Here is a 22,897-nt window from a genome sequence, read left to right as displayed (position 1 = left end):
TTGCATGGCATGGAGTCATCTTAACGATTCCCTACACAAATAACGTTAACGATCTAGCTCAGTACTGAGAACTCAGTATATTTCGCACATACACAATTGAATTTTAGGAAGACACAATAAGGCAATAATATCCTGGCTTTGATCCAACCTTCCATGGGTGCACTTATCAATAGTCACATAAGATATATCCTGGGATGAGTCTATGGACGTTCACACAAGTTAGTAAATAGCAATGAGATATCTTACACTGTGTTCATATTGTAGGTGCCCGTGAGGCGGTTTCTGTATTGGTGCAGGGTCTGCATGATGCTGACTGTGGTCGGACCTCTGTGGGATATATACACATGTATACTCCTTTGGTCTTATGTGGGAACGAAATCTTGAATGTGAAGTCTTAGCGGTGTTGCTAAGATATTCGATCTGGAGAGTCTTGGGACCGGAGAACTTCTACATCTTACGAGGTTCTTGTTGTCTTGATACTTGCCGTTTCTTCCTCCTTGGTGATTGGATGCTACTATATCTTTTACCAAGAGACTGCCAATTCCAACAGTATTGTGTACCATATGCCTTGCTGCAAAGACAGAGTAAAAAGTCTGTCATTCCCGATAGCTCCACCAAATTAACAACGCGCTGGTGTGATGTTGATTACTGTTATTTGCATACTCAAGTGACAACATGGTCAATGGCTAGCGGTATATACAAGTTTATTTTATACAGGTAGATATATACACACAAGAAGCGCTATGTGACATGTCTGCACACATTGGTAGTGGTTGATTTGTTGGTGCCCCGGAGCACCTAGTCCAACCCTAGTTAGGCTGAGAGTTAAGCCTCCCCCCCTCCCTCTCTCTCTCTCTCTCTCTCTTTCTCTCTCTCTCTCTCTCTCTCTCTCTCTCTCTCTCACTCTCTCTCTCTCTCTCTCTCTCAGGACCAAGGATTATAGGGTGATGGTAACATGACATGGATTAAGTCATAAATACAAACAACAGTAATTAATCAGTGACATAGCTGCACATAGATTAGCATCTTATAAATAACGGCAATTAAATGATTCAGTGCAGATACATACCATGGCTACAAGGTAATTAGCCTTTGGAACTAAATGTTCATTTTTAGACAATGGTTATCCAACATCGGATGCTATGACAATACGAATTAAAAGTCGCAGCTTGAATATTACAATGGTCACATAATGTTGCAGGTATATACTTCTAAATATCTCTGATGAATGATGAATGTTGTCATGGACACACATACTGTGTACAACATTTGTTACATCTGTCAATGAAAAGCTCAGTCAAGACATAAGTTTAAATTACTGTTTTCAGCAAGGAAAAGACAAATTCCAAAGTTATTGCACTTGTCAACTGAATATTTGTGAGGTGAGTACACCACCATTGTCAATGTATTAATAACAGCCTCAAGAAAGGTTATATTGTGTAAAATGGCACGAGTTTATCGTGAATGGCATAAAGAAGATCTACCACCAATCACATTTCATAATTGAGTCTATAACGTACCGCATTACACCCGTGCGTTATTCAAACTCGGGAAAGCCATGCGTGAAATCGGCATCACTGAGGTGAGGTTAAGCAACGTGGTAAAACACGCGTCATCGGGCATGTCGACATGTGAACGCGACGAAGAGCGAATTGCCGAGGGCGGTATGCCCATGGGCTATTCACACAATGAAACGTTGAGATTTCATCATAAATCTGTAGTGACGTCATCGTATTGATCTTACGGGACCTTCTTTTCGAAGAAAAATCTCTCAGCTGGGACATTCTGCAGAATATTCATCTGTCAAACGATGGGGCATTGGTGGCCCGGGCATCTTATCCGCTACAATTCGCTGTGCAGAGATACGCCCTTTGTGCACACCAAAAACCTATGTTTTAATGGTCAAATACTGCTAAAAGCATGTACGCAGTCATTCATACCCCTTGAAGTGCATCAAATCACTTGTGCACCTTGATTAAAACATGAAAATATTTGCACAATATCTGTCGACGCCCAGTTGGCGGTACACGTGCTTTGCAAATCCTGCAGTCGACTGAAATTTGCAGTTGAAATCCATGTTGTTTATGAACCGGATGTGTAGTTCGTTACACGATTTAGATTGGACTCGTTAGTCCAGCCAAAATGCAAGTCAGGAATTCCAGCCTAGTTCGATAAGTTTTGAAACTGGACTTTTATAGTCAATTAACTCCCTTGTCTCGGGAAGATGGCACAAAAGGCAAAACAGCGGTGACAATTATATGATTGGATCACTGAAAGTCAGTGATAACACCAGGTGGTCGCGTGGTAAGCATGTCTGCCTTACTTATAGTGAGCGAGTCAGTTGGGGTTAACGCCGCTTTTAACAGTATTGCAGTTATATCGTGGCGCGTCAGCATAATGTGGGAGGAAAGCCCGAAGTGATGCAGGTTTCAGACGTTTACCACTTCGGTGAAACCCACGAGCACGGGTATGGTGCTGACAAACCTAGAAACATAATCGGTGCGAATCGGGATTCGAACCCACAATCATAGGTTTCTGGCGCGTCCGAAGGGACGCAACTCTGCACAGCGAATCGCGGCGCCTTAGACGACTGGGCCACCAGTGCCCCCCGTGCCCCCCGTTACTTATAGCTCCCACCAATAACATAAGTTGCGTAGAAGAGTTAGTGTTTGTTTGTTGCCTCACGCCGAACAGCAATACTACTGCCATACGACGTTGCCTGTGAACCATCGAGACACTTTCAAACAATGAAGTGACGGACAGGTTTATGCAGTGACAGGAAAGAGCATTAACTGAACGAAAACAATATGATAAGTCTGATTTAAGTCTACTGTGTACAAATGCAGATAAAAGAACGCCGATGGTATGAGTTGTTGTGATGTTTACGCAGTCTAGAGATACATGACGTAATTGTTAAAACACGACTGGTTGTACTTGTAAAACATGAAGGTAGCAGTGGCCGAGCACAAGCCGTTGTGTAGAAGCTTAAATATTTCAAGATCAAATGTATCCAGAATGTCAGAAGTACACTATCCAATCTGTTTCGGCGCATGATCGAGACTGGTTATTCTCTAGCATTGACTCATTATGTTCACATGTATCGACATATTCAGACAGACAGATTTATTTATATAAAGGCCAAATGACAAAATACATTTCATGATATACATTATCAAAGAGTTACCTAATTCTTGTGTTGAGAACACGTACATTAAGCATTTTGCAAAACTTATTATTGTTGGATAATTGAGTTTTTCTAAACAAAAATAAAATAACTGTCTTAGAGTTAAACATATCCCGCCGACTTGCATAAAGAGGACACTTGTATACAACATGGCGTTCATCCTCAGTGACATGACAGTGTCTACAAAAGACATCATCATTATTAGCAACACCCCTACGGACAAGTTGAATACCAAGAGTATTTTCTGAGGACGCTTTATAACTAATGCACGACGTCATGGTAGCGATCAAAGTATCTAACCCAGCCAGTGCTATCCATTGCAGCAGATCAATCAGATCCTTTCTCTGTAATAACTAGTGTTTAGAAGCGGCTGATATTTATTGCCTATGTCAATCTGCCTGTCACCTAGCATAAGACGTCAGTCAATCCATCATTACATAAATAAGACGCCTCTTTTACTTCTCCCGTTATCGCGTCCTAGTTTCCTGGATGTTGAACGTTCAGGGTTATTAGTCACTGTGGGTTCGAACAGTAGGCCTTTTTGGAGAGAGTAGCAAGGTCTCTGAAGATCTGTGGCGTTTAGGTAAGCAGGTTCTATTGTCTTACAGTTATACCTTATTTGTTGATTAACACATTTACTTTGAAACAACCTCAAATACCGATGATTAAGACAAACAAGAAACGAATGTCGATCTTCTTTGGGTATTTTCATATTCATTTTAATGTTTGGATCCTTGGTCCATGTTGTTATTACCAGCATACTGACGTTTTATCTCTATCATCCCTAACGCGAACTAGTCAGACGTATGTGTGTAAACCAAATCGTTTCAGGAACGTCTCTACGTGAAGGTTACAGAAAGGGTCGAGTTGTCAAGAATGAGTGAAATAAATTCTCTTGTATGATTTATATTCAGTACGATTGTCTGTCCGTGGGATCACGGTAGTGTAACAAAGATTTGAAGAAAAATATAGAAGTTGTTATCCATAAATTGTGTCTGCTTTGTAAGATGGTAATGGTCGTTATTTGTGCAACACGATGGTAACTTTAACTTGCTTACTGACAATGTTAAAGAATGATGCTCACAAATATCTTGCCGTTAAGACCCCTTTGTAGATAAAATCTAGTTATCTTAACCACTCTAGTAATGTAATTAGATTATTCATTTCAGTTGTATCAATAAAACTTGATAAAAACCCATATGTTTTAACGTTGTAATAACCATTACATTCTGGGTACCAATATTACCATACAGAGAAAATGTAGACACATTTGGTTCAAATACGCCTTTACGTCTCGCGGACACAAAGTAAATGACAAGGAATGATTAATGTGAAAGGCTTATTATACGTGACTACCAAACTAGGACAGCCAACAGGTCCGTATTACCCCAACAATTACATCATCTATCGATGTTAAGTCTTAAAGCTTAAAAACTAACCCTGTATTAATATAAATAATATGCTATAAATGACGATTATTGTGATTACTGCTGACAGTAAAACGTAACTGCAGACAATGGACATATGTTTGACAGCCGTTGAGCTGGACGGTCGTCGTATAACCCATGTTTCTAATTATAGCTGTCAATATTTGTATATAAGGTGGATTCTTTGTCTATCTGTGACAGAGCCTACGGTCAAGTATAGCAGATCAGTTGTTTTTTTTGACGGAGGATAATTATATGACATACCAGGTATAGCTGTAAATAAAATGAACCTCACTGTGTAGCTCTGTAACATAGGCATGGGCTTAAGACCGTTGTCTGTGCCACGATACCCAGATGATATTCCATGTCTCACAACGCCATTCGTGAACATATCTCCTTTCCCTCAACGCCTGATGAGAGAAATATAATATCAACAAAAGGAACAAAAAATATTTGAGGTAAAACAACTTCTTTATCATACATTTGGATATGATAATACACAAAATCAGCTTCAACGAAACAAATTCTTGAAATCTCTGGGACTGTTGAATACGCTGGTCAAGTAACCATACAGTCTCCATTGACAAGTGAAGTGGCAAATATGTGGTTTAAAGCGAAACATTTTCTAGATCATAACAACTGCAAGAAGCGATATGGATAGCATAATTGTCAATCTGTCATTATTTCGCCTTGTCAATGTTAAAGGGAAGTAAACATTTCATGTACCGGCTGCATATATTACGAGCATCGATCCACACAATTGGGATCGATGACATGCATCAACCAAGTCAGCAAACCTGACCGACCGATCCCGTTAGTCGCATCTTACGACAAGCATAGTCGCCTTTTACGGCAAGCATGGGTTGCTGAAGACCTATTCTAGCCCGGATCTTCACAGGGAGATGGAATCTTGACCAGACAAGCCAGCGATTGACACTATGGATCAACGCAAATGGGAAACAATGACATGCATCAACAAAGTCAACGAGTCTGACCACCCGTTCCTGTTAGTCGCCTCTTACGATAAGCACAGGGCGCTGACCAGGATCTTCACGGGATTTTTTCGCTGTAACGCCAGCGTCCTTTTGGAGGCATTCAGAGTTTAAAATCAGTTGTCATGATCTCACTGGATAAACTTATGAACACAAGCACTATGAGACATCATAAACGGAAACGAAGGACACGAAGGATTACATAGGTAAGCTGGGGTTGACCATCTCCTTCATGAAAGTAATCCTCAAGGTGCCAGTGTGATCGTTTTGGAGTTGCCTTAGGGTAAAAGACGATTACCCCCAACACCAGCATATTCTATAAATGTCTCAAATAATGTATTCATGGATAAGAAGTAATATTACATTTCGATCATTGTTGTGACAGTTATTACTTTGTCTGCCCCAGGTGCGCCGGTATGGTTTTTACACGATGTTCTCGTTTGGTGCTCCAGCTGTGTTGCCTGGGAGCCTTGGTGTCTGCGATGGTGAGAAAGATCATCATTTTAATCTTTTGTGTACATCATCTAAACGCAATGATGCCTAAACGATAATAGCGTGTATGATCAATATCACTATCTTAACCGCCTGAGGGGGGCACTGGTGGCCCAGTCGTCTAAGGCGACGCGATTCGCTGTGCAGAGTTGCGTCCCTTGGGCACGCCAGCAAACTATGATTGTGGGTTCGACTCCCTGTTCGCCTCGATTATGTTTAGGTTTGTCAGCACCATACCCGTGCTCGTGGGTTTCACCGAAGTGGTAAACGTCTGAGACCTGAACCACTTCGGTCTTTCCTCCCTCATTAAGCTGACACGCCGTGATATAACTGAAATAATGTTAAAAGCGGCGTTAAATCCAACTCACACTCTTCTGAAGATTAAATGGACTGTCCCTTACAACTTTGTTTGATATATTCGATTACATGAACATGTACATCAAAAGAAGTAAGAGAAATGTAGTGGTCACTTTATTAAATGAATTATCTCTGTATTTCTGTATTGTACATGCGAAAGTTCATGCGAAGTAGCCACTTCCCCGTGGTCTTATATATTTTAATCTCCATACATCGTGAGGAGCGGGCGAGTAGCCTAGTGGTTAAAGCGTTCGCTCGCCACGCCAAAGACCCGGGTTCGATTCCCAACATGGATACAATGTGTGAAGCTTATTTCTGATGTCCCCTGCCGTGATATTGCTGGAATATTGCTAACAACGGCGTAAAACCATACTCACTCACTCACTCCTCCATACATTCTTATCGTCTACAACTTTGCGTAAATGTGTAGGATTACATCTAATATCTCCACCTAAAGATTTCTTCCTTATGCAACGCTCAATACGATCTTCCATTTTCAGTTACAAAACCACGATACACTGACAGTTCCAACTGCAGTCGGCACACTTGAAATATCTCCACAAGGTGTGAAATTCAACAAATCAAACAGTTCAATCTCAGTTGTCATTCCGGCTTCCACAGAACCCGCCTACTACGTCCAAAGAGACGGTAACGTGATGATGACGCGTGGGTCAGGAGGTATCAGCCTCTCTGCCCCTGTACCGGGAGGCCAGGCCCAGGATAAGATCATCGAGACCAATGCACTCTTGCAGAACATGCCCGCGGGTGTACGTCTGGGGGAGATACGTCCAGGCATGACGGACGCCCAGTATCAGAATGTTTACCCTCACAACCCTGTAGTTTCAGAGTCTCCCAAGATCTTCAACAGTCCCAGGCCAGAATTGTCGGTGGACCAGATCATCAAGAGCAACAGCAGAAGTACGTGGGTACAGCATTGGAGACGTTTTTTTAATAGTATTTCTTTGTTTGCAGATCAAAAGAACGTAAAACACAGAAATGTTAATAATAAAGAAAATTTTATTTAAAAATGTTTTATTGACATCGAGCTTGGGAATATTGTAATGAATAAACAATCACCAGTCGTTTCCCTTTCTAAATGAGGCACATGATGAAATATTTTATTAAATACCATTCATAGTTTCCCCTGTTCTTCGTACTGTGTGGGCCCGTGAAGATCCGGCGTAGAATAAGTCTTCAGTAACACATGCTTGCCGTAAAAGCGACTATGCTTGTCGTAAGAGGCGTCATGAAGCTGGAATAACGTATCAAGTGGGGCGTTAAACAACAAAAAAACCAAAACAATCGTACTGTGTGTGTCCTTTTTGACATTGGCGCTCTATTATCACATATTTACCAAATAGAGAATTGCCTACTGACGCTTTATTCCTACATGTACAATAGAATAATTGATAAGTATGGGAGGGACCCCACAACGGATATTGTGGCTCATCGTATAGTCACCGTAAAGAGATGAATTGTATTGACATATTACAGCACACAGAGATTTCCGCTGCATCAATCAAATCCATTTCAAGCAAACTGCAATCCTGTTCAAAATAATGAAATGGTACTGTCTCAAAATATGTGTGCATATTAAATGCAATTTTTTTACTATTTTTAACTCCTACTGAATTGAGTTTGGGTTGCTATGGTAACTGTACACTGTCTCCTCCTCAGCTCCACACCAGCTACATTACGCCTCCGACACCGGTGACATCCTCATGGAACTTGATATGAGACTGACGTATGCCCAATACATGCACTACTACGAGAACCGAAGGTAAGGGTTTCCGTAGCGGTGTGTGTGCACATCCTGATTGTATGTGAACGAAGGGCCCTTGATTCTTAGGACATCCAATGAGATATTCTTTGAGGCCGGGAATATTTTGAAAAAAAAAAGAATTTATTCTAGAAGACCGGCCGTTTCGTTATGCAAAGCTGTCATAATTAAGATGATAATGTTAAACGTTTTTGTCCTGTGGAAAACGTCATGTGGAAGACGTAATTACAGAGAGAGAGAAACATATAAGTACACGCGTGGGTTCATTTTGTCAGGTACAGCTTACACTTGATGCACGGTCCTTCAAAAACATAGGGTGTGTGGTCGAGTAAATATATATACTAGCCACATAAAGAAACTGTGCACGGAGAAAATATATTCTGGATTGAAATACAACACAGCAAGAACAAAATGATGCAGACGCTGTAGTAGCTGAATGATCGGACCATAAGAAAATGTCAACGGGACCTGAACAACATCTGTTACGATGACGTCAGAAGATCAAAATGGAGTAGGGGGTCAAACGACAAAGTCACAAAGTCAATAACGGGCGCCCGTCACTGTGGGAAATGTTGAACCTCGATTCATCTTTAAAGACAACATTTCTCCACCATATTCGAGGTTGGCGAACATGATTTCGACACCATCTTAGACGGTTGACTCGATGACGGTGTGTCAGGATGGGACGTATGGCAGGGCGTCGTGGTCGAATCCCGTACTGACGTAAACGATTCCTGACAGTGTTGGGATGGATACGGCGCAGTCCAGGAATTGTCTGGGACGTCGTTACTGCCGTTTGGAACCTGTGTCGGAGATGTGTAACTCGAATCCATCTGTCCTGTCTTGGCGTCGTTACTCGGGGACGTCCTGAACGTGGTCGGACGGTCGGCAACGTCATTTGTGTTCTGATAACGCATCACCAATGCCGATATCGTGTTACGATGGCATTGGAAATGTGTTGCCACCTGTTGTTGCCTCATTCCCGCTCGGATCATTCCAATGGCTTCATGACGCTGTGCAGCTGTCAATCTTGGCATGATTTGCTTGTGATATGCTTGTGTCTGCGCCCGAGAAGTTTTGAATTTTTGAATGACCACAGATCATGCTTTCCAAAGTGACAGCGAATTTTGAGTTGCACATGCTGTGTACAGCTGCACAGGATGCACGTGCAGTAACACATTGCAGGTCCATAGGCCCCCATCAATGACGTCATATCGCATGGCACGTGCATGAGCGTTTGAATGTCTCCAATAATTGCTGTGTTCAAACCTATATTTCATATATGTACGGTGTGCCCTTATATCTATACTTTCTCCGTGCACAGTTTCTTTATGTGGCTAGTATATACAAATTGCCAAATCTATTTTTAAATAATCCATTCAAAAATATTGTCAGTGGGTAAAAGGCACCAGTTTTACAATACATATACAGAAACTGGCTCCGGAACCACTCCGCAATCTTAACAGGTATTTCACACGTGTTTTCTTTTTGATTATTTCTTTACGGGCCTGAAAGACGGGCGACTCCAGTAAGTTTGTTTTGAATTTACTATATTAACAACATAGGTGCTTATAAAAAAAATCGTTTTATTTACTTCTGATCCGAAACGAAGTTAGTTAGAAAGAAATATCTTATATATCTGCCCCTGTCTGCAGGATAGTTCCCCGTGAACACAATGGACGTGGTAGACGAGTGAAGAGGAAAGCCCTGAGATCCCAGTTCACCTACTGGCCGAACGGAGTGATCCCTTTCACCGTCGATGGTTCATTCAGTAAGTACTTCTCTTAAACTGCTGCCAAGAAAGACAGAATCGCGGCTACCATAATATCTTTCAACGTTAGCATTTACTGATATGCATTAATATGCATCGAAAAATCCTGAAAATTAATTTTTGGACTGTCTACATTTTTTAAGAGTATATATATATTTACATATTTCTACATAATAATGCCGGTTTTGGAGTGGTAACCCACTGATTGCACTTAGTAACGTCACTGCTAACACCACAGATGAAGTATCAAATAATAGTAAAAACATAGATACTCATAGATTATCATATAGATTAGATAGATCATCATACGAAAATCGAGAGAAAAATCTACATCACTAATTGTAAATCTAAAATTAATTAGACTTATCCAATATCCATTGCAGAATGTTGGAAATACGAACCTGTCGTGTTACAATAATATACATTTATATTGCATTTTCTGTGAAGAATTAGTATTGTGTATTTGATAATATCTACCTACATAATTAGTAATTTTGTACAGTCGCAGAATGTTACCTGTTTAATTAGAGACACGGAAAATCCTATTTCAGCAAACAATCATTTATAGCGCTCTTATCAGCTTCAATGAAAGGAAAATCAAATTGAACTGAATTCTACAGAGCACAGCGTATTCATGAGCAGATAACGCAAATGCAAAAATGAATTGCTGTCATTATTTAGAGTGAGTGAGTGAGTTTGATGTTACACCGCTTTTAGCAATATTCCAGCAATATCACGGCGGAGGACACCAGAAATGGCTTCACACATTGTACCCATGTCGGGAATCGACCCCGAGTCTTCGGCGTGATGAGTGAACGCTTTAACCACTGGGCTCATGGAAGTCATGTTAATGTATTCAGTAGTTGTATTATGTTTAATCGACAGAAATAGAAGTATTGCATTTGAAACCGACTTCGACACAATTTGATTACAATATGGCGTCAACTCTTTGCACTTCTGAAATCTCACCTTGCGACAAAATGTGGAACGGTTAGGATATTTCATTCACAGCCAGGTAATTTGATCAATTACATGTGACTCTTAGTCATTACATAGGAAAGCAGCAGCAGTTATTTGTCTAAACGGACGAGCATGTAGGACAACTGGTAAATAAGAAATCGAGGCACTGTTATGATATGATGCTAACATGCCCAGCGATCACTTCGGGCTTGGCCATTCAATGTTATCGTGTTGATCATGAACTTCCTGCCCATACACATACACTATACCGCCTTAATACAAACGACCACAGGTATCGTTCAATATATCAGAATTGACTACTACCATAAAAGGTGAGGTGCCTGCAGACTAAGGGAAACAGCTCTTAGAGTATATTACATTGTCCAATCAGGTAAATTAGTTGGATCCACGTTACATACATATGCAGACACTTGGAGATATGTGTTTAGCTTATTATTATTAGTTTTAGCCAGTCGGCGTTACACTGTTCATTCTTCCCACATAAACTGAAATGTCAGGGTGGAAACGAAATGATTTTCCATGCAACTTTAAACTCATTCGTTTAGACAACGCAATATTTTCATTCTTGTTACAGGCCAAGCAGAGAGGCGCCTCTTGGATGCTTCCCTCCAGGCATGGATGGAAGACACATGCGTCCAGTTTATACGTGCCCGTCCTACTGACAAAGATGTTCTCCATATCCAGAACGGCAAGGGGTAAGTCATCATCATCATCATCATCATCATCATCATCATCATCATCATTGCCATAGTTGTGATCATTGTCGTGATAAATAGAGAATCCCACCCGAGTGTCTCTTGATATCAAATATATCAACACGAATTAATAATAGTGAAAAAACTCCTAGGCTTGCCGAGTGTTGATATATTTGCTATCAAAAGACACTCGGGTGAGATTTTATTTATCATCCAACATCATTCTTCCAGCATTTTCAATTTGTTGACAGTAATAAGCAGTATTAAGTGTAAAAAGTACTGCTAACAGTTTCAGTAGCAGGGCCATTAGTGATGTCATTTTATTGTGACGTCATGGTAACAGTGACGTCACAATGGTCGGCAAAGCATAGTGATGCAATTTCATTGCAGCGATATCTACAATATAGATATCGCTTGATCTCACCCAAGCGATATCTCCCGTGGAAGCCAGTCTGGGATAATAATTATCATTGTTGTTATTATTTCTACTTTCTACTTCGACCTTGTTTAGAAATCTTTACATGAAACAGTGTCCATGGCACTAACACATGTTGTGTCAGTGGTGTTGTTTGGCCATTTCTTGGCTACTGCGGCGCTTGCAGTATAAACCATTAAACCATTCCCACTGTGGGTCAAACCCACACTCTCAGAGTGAGAAACCTAAGCGTCAAACAATCAGCAATCTTTCCTACCAAGCCACAGAGGCTTCCGCAGAAGAAGAATTTGTACTTTACTAAGACAGTGTACTCCAAATCTAACATTTGTTACATTTGACCACTTTCGTAAAATGCATTGTGTATTGATTGTAATTAAAATTGTGTTTCTCCTGCAGATGCAACTCTTTTGTTGGTCGAATTGGAGGTCAGCAGAATCTGAACCTGGAAGCAGGCTGTCGCGTGGTAAGAGATAGCATGGGTTTCTTGAAGCATGGCATTGTTTATATCATAAAGCACCATATTTACTTCACACATGAGATAATACATTTCTTGGGGACGCAACAATGCATAAGAACCTGGGCCCAGGACGACTGAGACACGTCTGCCACACGGATGACAAGGCCAAGTCGAATAAGTGCTCACATGGGTGTGTATTATACACTAGGGTTAAAGACTAGGACCGCCGCCGTGGTCTAGTGGGTAGTGCACCTGCCTTGAGAGCCGAAGGCCACGTCATACCTAACGTTAAAGGATGCTACTCTCTTTTAATATGCCTGGCGATCGGCATTAAAGATTAATTTGCAGGTTAAACTGCAACATGGAAACCGACATCAGTCCAGACTAATACAAGCAGTCTCTCTCTCTCTCACACACACACGCGCACGCACGCACGCAAACACGCACGCACACACACACACTCTCACACACACACTCATACACACACACCACAACACACGCACGCACCCCTACACACGCACGCACACACATACACTCACTTACACGCACTCACTCACACACACACACACACACACACACACACAATCACTCACACACACATACACACCACACCACACCACACCACACCACACCACACCACACCACACGTACGCACGCACGCACGCACGCACGCACGCACGCACGCACACACACACACACAAACACATGCATGAATAATCGTGAACGCGACATTAAACCTTATTTCACCTCAAATCACTAGGAGACTAGATTTTAGCTAGAATCATACATTTTGTGGTGTATCAGTTTACAATCTCGGGACCTCCGTTAATCGAACTCGGATATGGATATGGGTATTCTAAGTGGAAAAGAACGGGGGCAATAAACATATATTGACTCTTTTTACATTAAATATGTTTATGCATCACAGATTAAAGAAGAAGATAAAACGGACAAAAACACTCCCATTTAAACGCCTGTCAAACATGAATTGATAGTTTTATTCAATGTAGCCAGCGGAATAAGCCGAGTGAAGTCGAAATGAGTGAGTAAGTATGTTTTTACGCCGCTATTAGCAAGACTTCAGTAATATCACTGCGGGGGACACCAGAAATGGTCTTCACACATTGCGCCCATGTTGATAATCGAATCCGTGTCTTCGGCGGTAGAATTGAACGCTTTAAACCCAAGGCTATACCACCGCCTGAAAACGAAAGGTCTCTTGTCAATGAAACAGATGCGATAATACTGGTGCTTCGTTATGTTTTCAGAAGCACGTGATGACCCACGAGCTAGGTCATGTGATCGGCCTCATCCACGAGCACCAGCGTCCAGACAGGGATGATTACATCATCGTTGCGACGGAAAACGTGGGCGTCGGGCGCATGAAGAACTACCGGAAGTTTGACAGCAGTCGCATCAACCTGTTTGGGGTTGACTATGACTACAACTCCATCATGCATTACGGGAGAACTGTGAGTGACCTTGATCGTCTCTGGTAACCTCTGATCGTAATCTGCCGGGCAATAGAAATCATACACTTGAAAATTGGATTTGAGCAAATCATCAGAAACGTTATCAAAACGTTACTACTGGAAAGCCAAGATAAATTGAATTGTGGACAATTAATCCCACTGGCGCGTACCATTGTCAAGAAAGGGGTAGCGGGTGGTCCGCGACAAGTTGTACGATGGATATGTGCCTGTCCTGTCTCGGCGAACAACGGGGTATAGTGGAGGGTGACAGGCACATAATGGTATGTGTTGATGTGGGCACCCGATCGGCACCGCAGGTTTTGACCCTTGAGAGTTAACGTAATTTATGACATTATAAGCCAATTCTCGACCCTGAGAATGTATGATTTGGCCATGCCTACCTAGCACTGACATGTTTTGTTTTTTTATTATTAACTTCTATAAGAGAATTCTGGTATCGGTTTGTCACACCGACCTCTTAATAGTCTTATGAGCAACACGTGTGTCCACAGGAACGCAGTCAATGTCATCGTCATTACATGCACGTGCATAACATGCGTACTCTCTCGACCTGTAACAAACCAAATATGTTTGGCTAAATTCTGTGCACCGCCAACTGGTCTCAAACTCGTTTTGTATGTTGGTTCAGCTAATCCTGGATTACCAGGAGGCTAATACAGTCACCGAAACACTGCAAATTTGTAGTTTAAAACACAACTATGATCAAACATATCACTTGATTTGTCCTTGCCCAGCAGTTCAGTTCCCACTTTGTCTGTGGCAACACTACCGCCGTATGACTAATTTACTTCCTGATCGGCCAAACACATCGGTCAACCCCGTTTTCATTATTTCTTGTTTTGCGTGGTAAATTCGCTTCCTGTGCCGCGTTTCATTCTGAAGTTCTGGATACAAACTGTAATGGCATTCTTTATTTATAAATACATAGGCAGCATAAACCCGCTACTGAAGATCGAGAATACATGTTGTCATATGACCTCAAGTCTGCTCCACTGGTTCGATGTTTTGTCAGAGAAAGATGATTATTTACCTGTCAGATTCACGATTTGTCTCTGTCAAGAGGATTGATGTTGTGGAATCCAGGATACAGCAGAGGACATCCAGTGAATATGCGTTATGTTTCAAGTACTTTCCAGGACAAATTATCCGTCATAATGATCGGTTCACTGGCGTTGTTGGTCTTTACTTAGTTTTTACTAGCCGTCATGATGGTGTTGGTACTATGCCCTACTGCATCACCAGATGGTACTGTGTCATACTGCATCATCAGAGGGTACTGTGTCCTACTGCATCACCAGATGGTACTCTGTACTACTGCATCACCAGATGGTACTCTGTACTACTGCATCACCAGATGGTACTGTGTACTACTGCATCACCAGATGGTACTGTGTACTACTGCGTCACCAGATGGTACTGTGTACTACTGCATCATCAGATGGTTCTGTGTACTACTGCATCATCAGATGTTACTGTGTCCTACTGCATCACCAGATGGTACTGTGTACTGCTGCATCATCAGATGTTACTGTGTACTACTGCATCATCAGATGGTACTGTGTCCTACTGCATCACCAGATGGTACTGTGTACTACTGCATCATCAGATGGTACTGTGTCCTACTGCATCTTCAGATGGTACTATGCCCTACTGCATCATCAGATGTTACTGTGTACTACTGCATCATCAGATGTTACTGTGTACTACTGCATCTTCAGATGGTACTGTGTACTACTGCATCATCAGATGTTACTGTGTCCTACTGCATCATCAGATGGTACTATGCCCTACTGCATCATCAGATGGTACTATGCCCTACTGCATCACCAGATGTTACTGTGTACTACTGCATCACCTGATGATACTGTGTACTACTGCATCTTCAGATGGTACTGTGTCCTACTGCATCATCAGATGGTACTGTGTCCTACTGCATCATCAGATGGTACTGTGTACTACTGCATCATCAGATGATACTGTGTACTACTGCATCACCAGATGGTACTGTGTCCTACTGCATCACCAGATGGTACTGTGTCCTACTGCATCACCAGATGTTACTGTGTCCTACTGCATCATCAGATGGTACTGTGTCCTAGTGCATCATCAGATGGTACTGTGTCCTACTGCATCATCAGATGGTACTGTGTCCTACTGCATCATCAGAGGGTACTGTGTACTACTGCATCACAAGATGGTACTGTGTCCTACTGCATCATCAAATGGTTCTGTGTACTACTGCATCACCAGATGATACTGTGTCCTACTGCATCATCAGATGGTACTGTGTCCTACTGCATCATCAGATGGTACTGTGTCCTACTGCATCATCAGATGGTACTATGCCCTACTGCATCATCAGATGGTACTGTGTACTACTGCATCATCAGATGTTACTGTGTCCTACTGCATCATCAGATGGTACTGTGTCCTACTGCATCTTCAGATGGTACTGTGTACTACTGCATCATCAGATGTTACTGTGTCCTACTGCATCACCAGATGATACTGTGTCCTACTGCATCATCGGATGGTACTATGCCCTACTACATCACCAGATGGTACTGTGTACTACTGCATCATCAGATAATACTGTGTACTACTGCATCATCAGATGTTACTGTGTCCTACTGCATCACCAGATGGTACTATGCCCTACTGCATCATCAGATGGTTCTGTGTACTACTGCATCACCAGATGGTACTGTGTCCTACTGCATCATCAGATGTTACTGTGTCCTACTGCATCATCAGATGGTACTGTGTCCTACTGCATCATCAGATGTTACTGTGTCCTACTGCATCATCAGATGGTACTGTGTACTACTGCATCATCAGATGTTACTATGCCCTACTGCATCATCAGATGTTACTGTGTCCTACTGCATCATCAGATGGTACTGTGTCCTACTGCATCATCAGATGTTACTGTGTCCTACTGCATCACCAGATGGTACTATGCCCTACTGCATCATCAGATGGTACTGTGTACTACTGCATCATCAGATGATACTGTGTACTACTGCATCATCAGATGTTACTGTGTCCTACTGCATCACCAGATGGTACTATGCCCTACTGCATCATCAGATGGTTCTGTGTCCTACTGCATCACCAGATGGTACTGTGTCCTACTGCATCATCAGATGGTACTGTGTCCTACTGCATCATCAGATGTTACTGTGTCCTACTGCATCACCAGATGGTACTATGCCCTACTGCATCATCAGATGGTACTGTGTACTACTGCATCATCAGATGATACTGTGTACTACTGCATCACCAGATGGTACTGTGTCCTACTGCATCATCAGATGGTACTATGCCCTACTGCATCATCAGATGTTACTGTGTCCTACTGCATCATCAGATGGTACTGTGTCCTACTGCATCATCAGATGGTACTGTGTCCTACTGCATCACCAGATGGTACTATGCCCTACTGCATCATCAGATGGCACTGTGTACTACTGCATCATCAGATGGCACTGTGTCCTACTGCATCATCAGATGGTACTGTGTCCTACTGCGTCAACTGATATTGTGTGATAATATATTAAAGGGCCAGACTGTTTACCACGTTTCTGTCAATTCAGGCATTTTCGAAAGATGATGTCTCCACCACAATGATAACGAGAAACCCGTCATTCCAAGACATCATTGGAACCAGCTCGAAGGTGTCATTTAAAGATGCTAAGGTTGTGAACTCCATGTACAAGTGTGACAGTAAGTATTGCATGATTGTTGTCATGTTTTTTTTTGGGGGGGGGGGGGGGCAGCAGTGATGCAAGCAGAAGGCATTAAGTATTTCATCTCTAGCAAGTACAGTAGGTATATTATCATTATTTTCGGGGCAATTCTTTCGAAAAAAAGCGCTTCCATAAGGAAGGAAGTACAATTACAAAAATATGTTTCATGTATTTATTATTTCAATGTCATGTTTAGCAACAAAAGGGTTTTTTGTAGGAAACCTGCAAGCGTAAGGGTGTTAATTATTTCTTTCAGTCACGCTGGTAGTGCTTTTTTTATAGTATACAATGAATGCACACATAGGGATAACTTTTCACGATGCCACAAGTGATTTGAAGAATCGATCAATGAGACAACAACAAACTGATAAGTTGTTCTTTGGGGTAAACAAGGAGCCCTTTTAGACATTCCTGATAGTTATTAATATATAAAGACGCGTCTCGCTTTATGTGTCCATCGTTACGATTTTCTTTCAGCAGCATTCGTTGAGGATACAGCTTGAAAAGTGTGGCTCTACTCTTACATGTATGTTATATAAATTAAGTAAAGGTGAACTCTTCTTACAATGCAGATTTCCTGTTATATACTCTTGGATCTCGACATCATAACAATTTCAAATTTCATAAGACGCAATTTTCTATTTGTTTCAAGGCAATTGTAGGCGAAAGCCAAGCTGTGGAGAAGGATATGTCAACAGGTATTGTCGCTGTGTGTGCCCTGGAGGCACGCAGCGATGTGCCCAGAGAAGATGGCGGACAGTCACATCAGTACCTCAAAGCACCAGGCCAAATCCCAGAATAAGGATGTCTGGATTCAGCAACAGGCCGTGGCGTGGCTCATTCATGATGCCTTATGAACCCAGGCCATACCCGCCAATCAACCCCGGATTTGGGCAATATTATCCAAGTGCGCCATATGTCAATTCTCACTATGGTAAGTTGGATAACCAAATGGTTTCTACCAGACAGGAACCCCACCTTCATCTTCTATCCGCCACATATAACCACAACCACTTGTGTATGATAAGTAGCGACCGCCTCCGTGGTCTAGTGGTAGCGTCCGCCCGAGGAGCGGAAGGTCCAGGGTTCGATCCTCGGCCGCGTCATACCAAAAGACGTTAAAAGATGGTACTTGGGTTTACCCTGTCTGGCGCTCGGCATTAAGGGGCTAAAACAAAGACTGGTCGGCTCGGAGTCAGTATACTGTGTCTGAGTGGGATATTCATGTTAAACTGCGTTATGGTATCTCAGTGAGCTAGCACTATAAATCGGTATCTGCCCGGACTAGTACAAGCAGCCACACACACACACGTGCATGTACGTCGCTATATAAGTGCAATAAACCCAATTTCACCTCACCTATAAGTTGTAGCAGGATCACTCGAGGTACGTATTTTATGTGTTTTCATTCGGAATTTTTATGTGTTTTATACCTAACGAGGGCACATAAAACTCCATGTACCCCGACTGATCCTGCTACAATGATTTTTGTCTTACTGACATGTTTGAATGTGACATTGTAAAAGAGTTAACACAAATTCAAAATTGATAGAAAACAGCTGTTCGATTGAGCTGAGGTTAGCTTGTCCTTGCCACGTGACTTCCAATAACTCGGATAAAGCGTGCGGCTTTTTGCTTTGAAGCGAGGTTTGAGGGATTTATTCTGCCTCTCATAAATCCACGTACAGCCTGTATTGCTCGTGGCGGGGTGTAAGGGATGTATTTCCCCCGCTGAGAAAATTTCGCTCCAAGACGGATTACTCAGTATTTTATCAAGATCACGTGGACCAATCAGATGTCATCATTCTGACATGGAGGTGTGATAATGTGAGTTATCGTGCATCTAGTGGAGCCCCACCTGGGTACATTAATATTGTGTGAAGCCAATTTACGGTGTCTCCCGCTGTGATTATGTTCATACTATTCCTGAAGGAATATACTCACTCACTCATCTCCATGCATCTGTAACGTGGTTGGTTGGTTGGTTTGTTGTTTAACGCCGCGCTCAGCAATATTCAAGCTATATGACGGCGGTCTGTAAATAATCGAGTCTGGACAAGACAATCTAGTCATTGATATCATGAGCATCGATCCACACAATTGGGATCGATGACCGTGCATCAACCAAGTCAGCGAGCCTGACCACCCGATCCCGTTAGCCGCCTTTCACGACAAGCATAGTCGCCTTTTACGGCAAGCCTGTAACGGGGAAGGAATCAGTGAGTGAGTATGTTTTTTGTCAATATTCCAGCAATATCACGGCCGGGGACACCAGAAATTGGCTTTACACATTGTACCCATGTCGGGAATCGAACCCGGGTCTTCGGTTGGACAAGCGAACGCTTTAACCACTAGGCTACCCGCCGCCCCGAAGGAATCAGAGTTACTACTTCAGAGATGGAATTGACTAAAAACTATGACACAAGATGTTCGTGAAACGAGTAACAATTCCTCGCATTTAAGTAATCATAGATCAGGCCTAGACACGATCAGGAACCGGAAGCCATGACAAGACTTGAATAGTACTCAGTGAGACCTCAACAAAACATTCACTAACTTCTGGTTGTAACATCTGGACAATTGTAATACTTTAGGCGAATATACATACATGCAGAACATCATATCATGAAACCTGGTGGATGCATGTGTACATGCGTGATTTCACCAAGACGTTTACAAAGTCTTGTCATCAAACGGGTGCGCAGTAGCTCCAGATAATATTACATCGTTGGTGGTAAGGTGAAGTGAAATGGTTTTAACGTCGCTTTAGATTATTGCACTTATATAGACAGTATACTGCCGCCGAGCCGACCGGTCCTATTTTGCCGAGTGTCAGGCAGGGTAACAACAAGTAACACTTTTAAACGTAGCCGGGGGATCGAACTACCGACTTTCTACACTCCGGGCAAACGTTTTACCAACTCGACCACGGAGACGGTGGCATCATTTATTTTTTATGATTTATGAATTATACTCGTTGATATTACGTCTGGAAAGGTTATATGTAGGTTGAGGTTACTACGACTGGTAAAAGTATCGTGGTGCATTTTCTTTGTTAATGTACGGTATACATGCCATATATGGTTGATTATAGGGTCGCATGTGCATGTTGTTGACTGTAGATATGTTGACGCATATCTATGATAGTGGCTGCACATGATATATTGATGTCTGTGCTTGTGGTTGATCTGACGTGTGCCCCGTGGGGTTTCTCAGTTGAACTGGTCACCAGCAAACAATGCTGGTCGTACGAAGAGACGTAATGAGTGAGTGAGTGAGTCTGGTTTAACGCCGCTTTTAACATTATTCCAGTCATATCACGGCGTGTCAGCTTAATGTGGGGGGAATGCCCGAAGTGATGCAGGTCTCAGACGTTTACCACTTCGGTGAAACCCACGAGCACGGGTATGGTGCTGACAAACCGGGCTTCGAACCCACAATCATAGGTTTCAGGCGTGCCTAAGGGACGCAACTCTGCACAGCGAATTGCGGCGCCTTAGACGACTGGGCCACCCGTGCCCCCAAGAGATGTAGTGGATCGGGTGGTCAGCCTCGGTGACATTGTTCCTTAAGTCTACGTACCCGAAGTCGTGGATCATTTCTCATGATACCAATTCTTCATGTACTCTAATATGTACAGGTCTACGTCATATCGTGGCTTCATGATACTGTAAGTATGGTCCCTAGTATGGTGATCACCCTTCTGTGACTGACCATCTCTAGCCTATTTTTATATTGTTTTGGTCTCTAAAACTTACTAACTTTTAATATTCTCAACTAGTTTTAAAATCAAATCTGTGATATTCTAGTTATTGTACTGTCCATCGTTGACAGCTTTATATTTAGTATTATTATTAATGTATAACTTCTCGTCACAATATGGCTGAAATACTGCCGATTTGACGTTAAATATTAACTCACTCACTCATATTAATTCCCGGGGTACAGATAATCCCGTAGCTCCGGACCCGTGAAGATCCGGGGTAGAATAGGTCTTCAACAACCCATGCTTGCCGTAAAAGGTGGCTATACTTGTCGCCAGTGCGACAAACGGGATCGGGTGGTGAGGCTCGCTGATGCATGTGGATCGATGCTCATGATTTTAATCACTGGATTGTCTGGTCTAGACTCCATTTTTTACAGACCGCCGTCATATAGCTGGAATATTGTTGAGTGCGGCGTTAAACAACAAACCAACCAACCAACCGTAGCTCCGAGTGGGTTATGCTGTATACTACCTATTGACATTTTAAGAAAGAAAATGAACAAAACAAATATGAAGTGTCAACCCTGGTGAGAAACTTGAATGAAGGCAATTTGTGACTTCGTGAACAATGGATGTTCCTCAACAATGAAGCACTGCCATGTTACATGTACATGCCCGATCAGCATTGAGAAGCGCTGAAATGCACCTGTGCAAATATCGGAAAGCTATAACATACGATCATACTAACCATATGGGTAATATTGAATCGTAAGCACCGCAAGTATTCTGATTCAATATATGATGCGTTATATATGATGCGTTATTTTATTTGTATTTCAGATCCCTACTATCCGCCGTTTAAATGAAAAAAACGAAAGTAAGTATTTACATGCAAGTTCTAACTCTCAGTTACAGAAAAACAAAAAATAAATGAGTGAATATATATATATATATATATATATATATATATATATATATATATATATATATATATATATATATATATATATATAAGCGCTTTATGGTAAATTTGCTTACGTGAGCCAGTGTCTTCATCAGCTGATGAACGTCAAATACAAATCAAATAACGTCTCAGTTATTGCAACGTGACGTCTTAACTAGAAGATACGCGTGGCGGCAAAATGAACTATGTACATGGTTTAGTAACAGTTCCTATATATGTTCAATAATGTTGTCAAACCCACCTCAGTAGCTGTGTTGTTTCATACCGACGCCTCTTTACCTCTCACCGTCTTCTATTGATGGTCCAGTAAACTGAAGCGGGTTCTGTCCCAAAGCAGAGTTGCAGGCCGTTCCCGTTCCTAGATCCGCTGGTCGTGATATAATACTTTGTCTGTCACTACCACACAACTTAGG

The 22,897-nt window shown here is 42.0% G+C and overlaps 1 protein-coding gene across 1 annotated transcript; it reads left to right on the top strand.

Moving 5' to 3' along the window:
• The first annotated feature begins 6,019 nt into the window (after positions 1 to 6,019).
• On the top strand, positions 6,020 to 22,386 carry LOC139447459 (blastula protease 10-like). Its single transcript, XM_071228836.1, has 10 exons — positions 6,020 to 6,088; positions 6,953 to 7,370; positions 8,130 to 8,232; positions 9,888 to 10,003; positions 11,559 to 11,679; positions 12,512 to 12,578; positions 13,841 to 14,044; positions 17,662 to 17,791; positions 18,467 to 18,748; positions 22,361 to 22,386. The coding sequence occupies exons 1-10, from the start codon at positions 6,020 to 6,022 to the stop codon at positions 22,384 to 22,386; spliced, it is 1,536 nt and encodes a 511-aa protein (XP_071084937.1).
• Positions 22,387 to 22,897: the final 511 nt, after the last annotated feature.

This window comes from Haliotis cracherodii, unplaced genomic scaffold (assembly GCF_022045235.1).
Source record: "Haliotis cracherodii isolate W230 unplaced genomic scaffold, xgHalCrac1.p SCAF_7, whole genome shotgun sequence".
Lineage (NCBI taxonomy): Eukaryota > Metazoa > Mollusca > Gastropoda > Lepetellida > Haliotidae > Haliotis > Haliotis cracherodii.
This window is presented reverse-complemented; position numbering and strand designations above follow the sequence as displayed.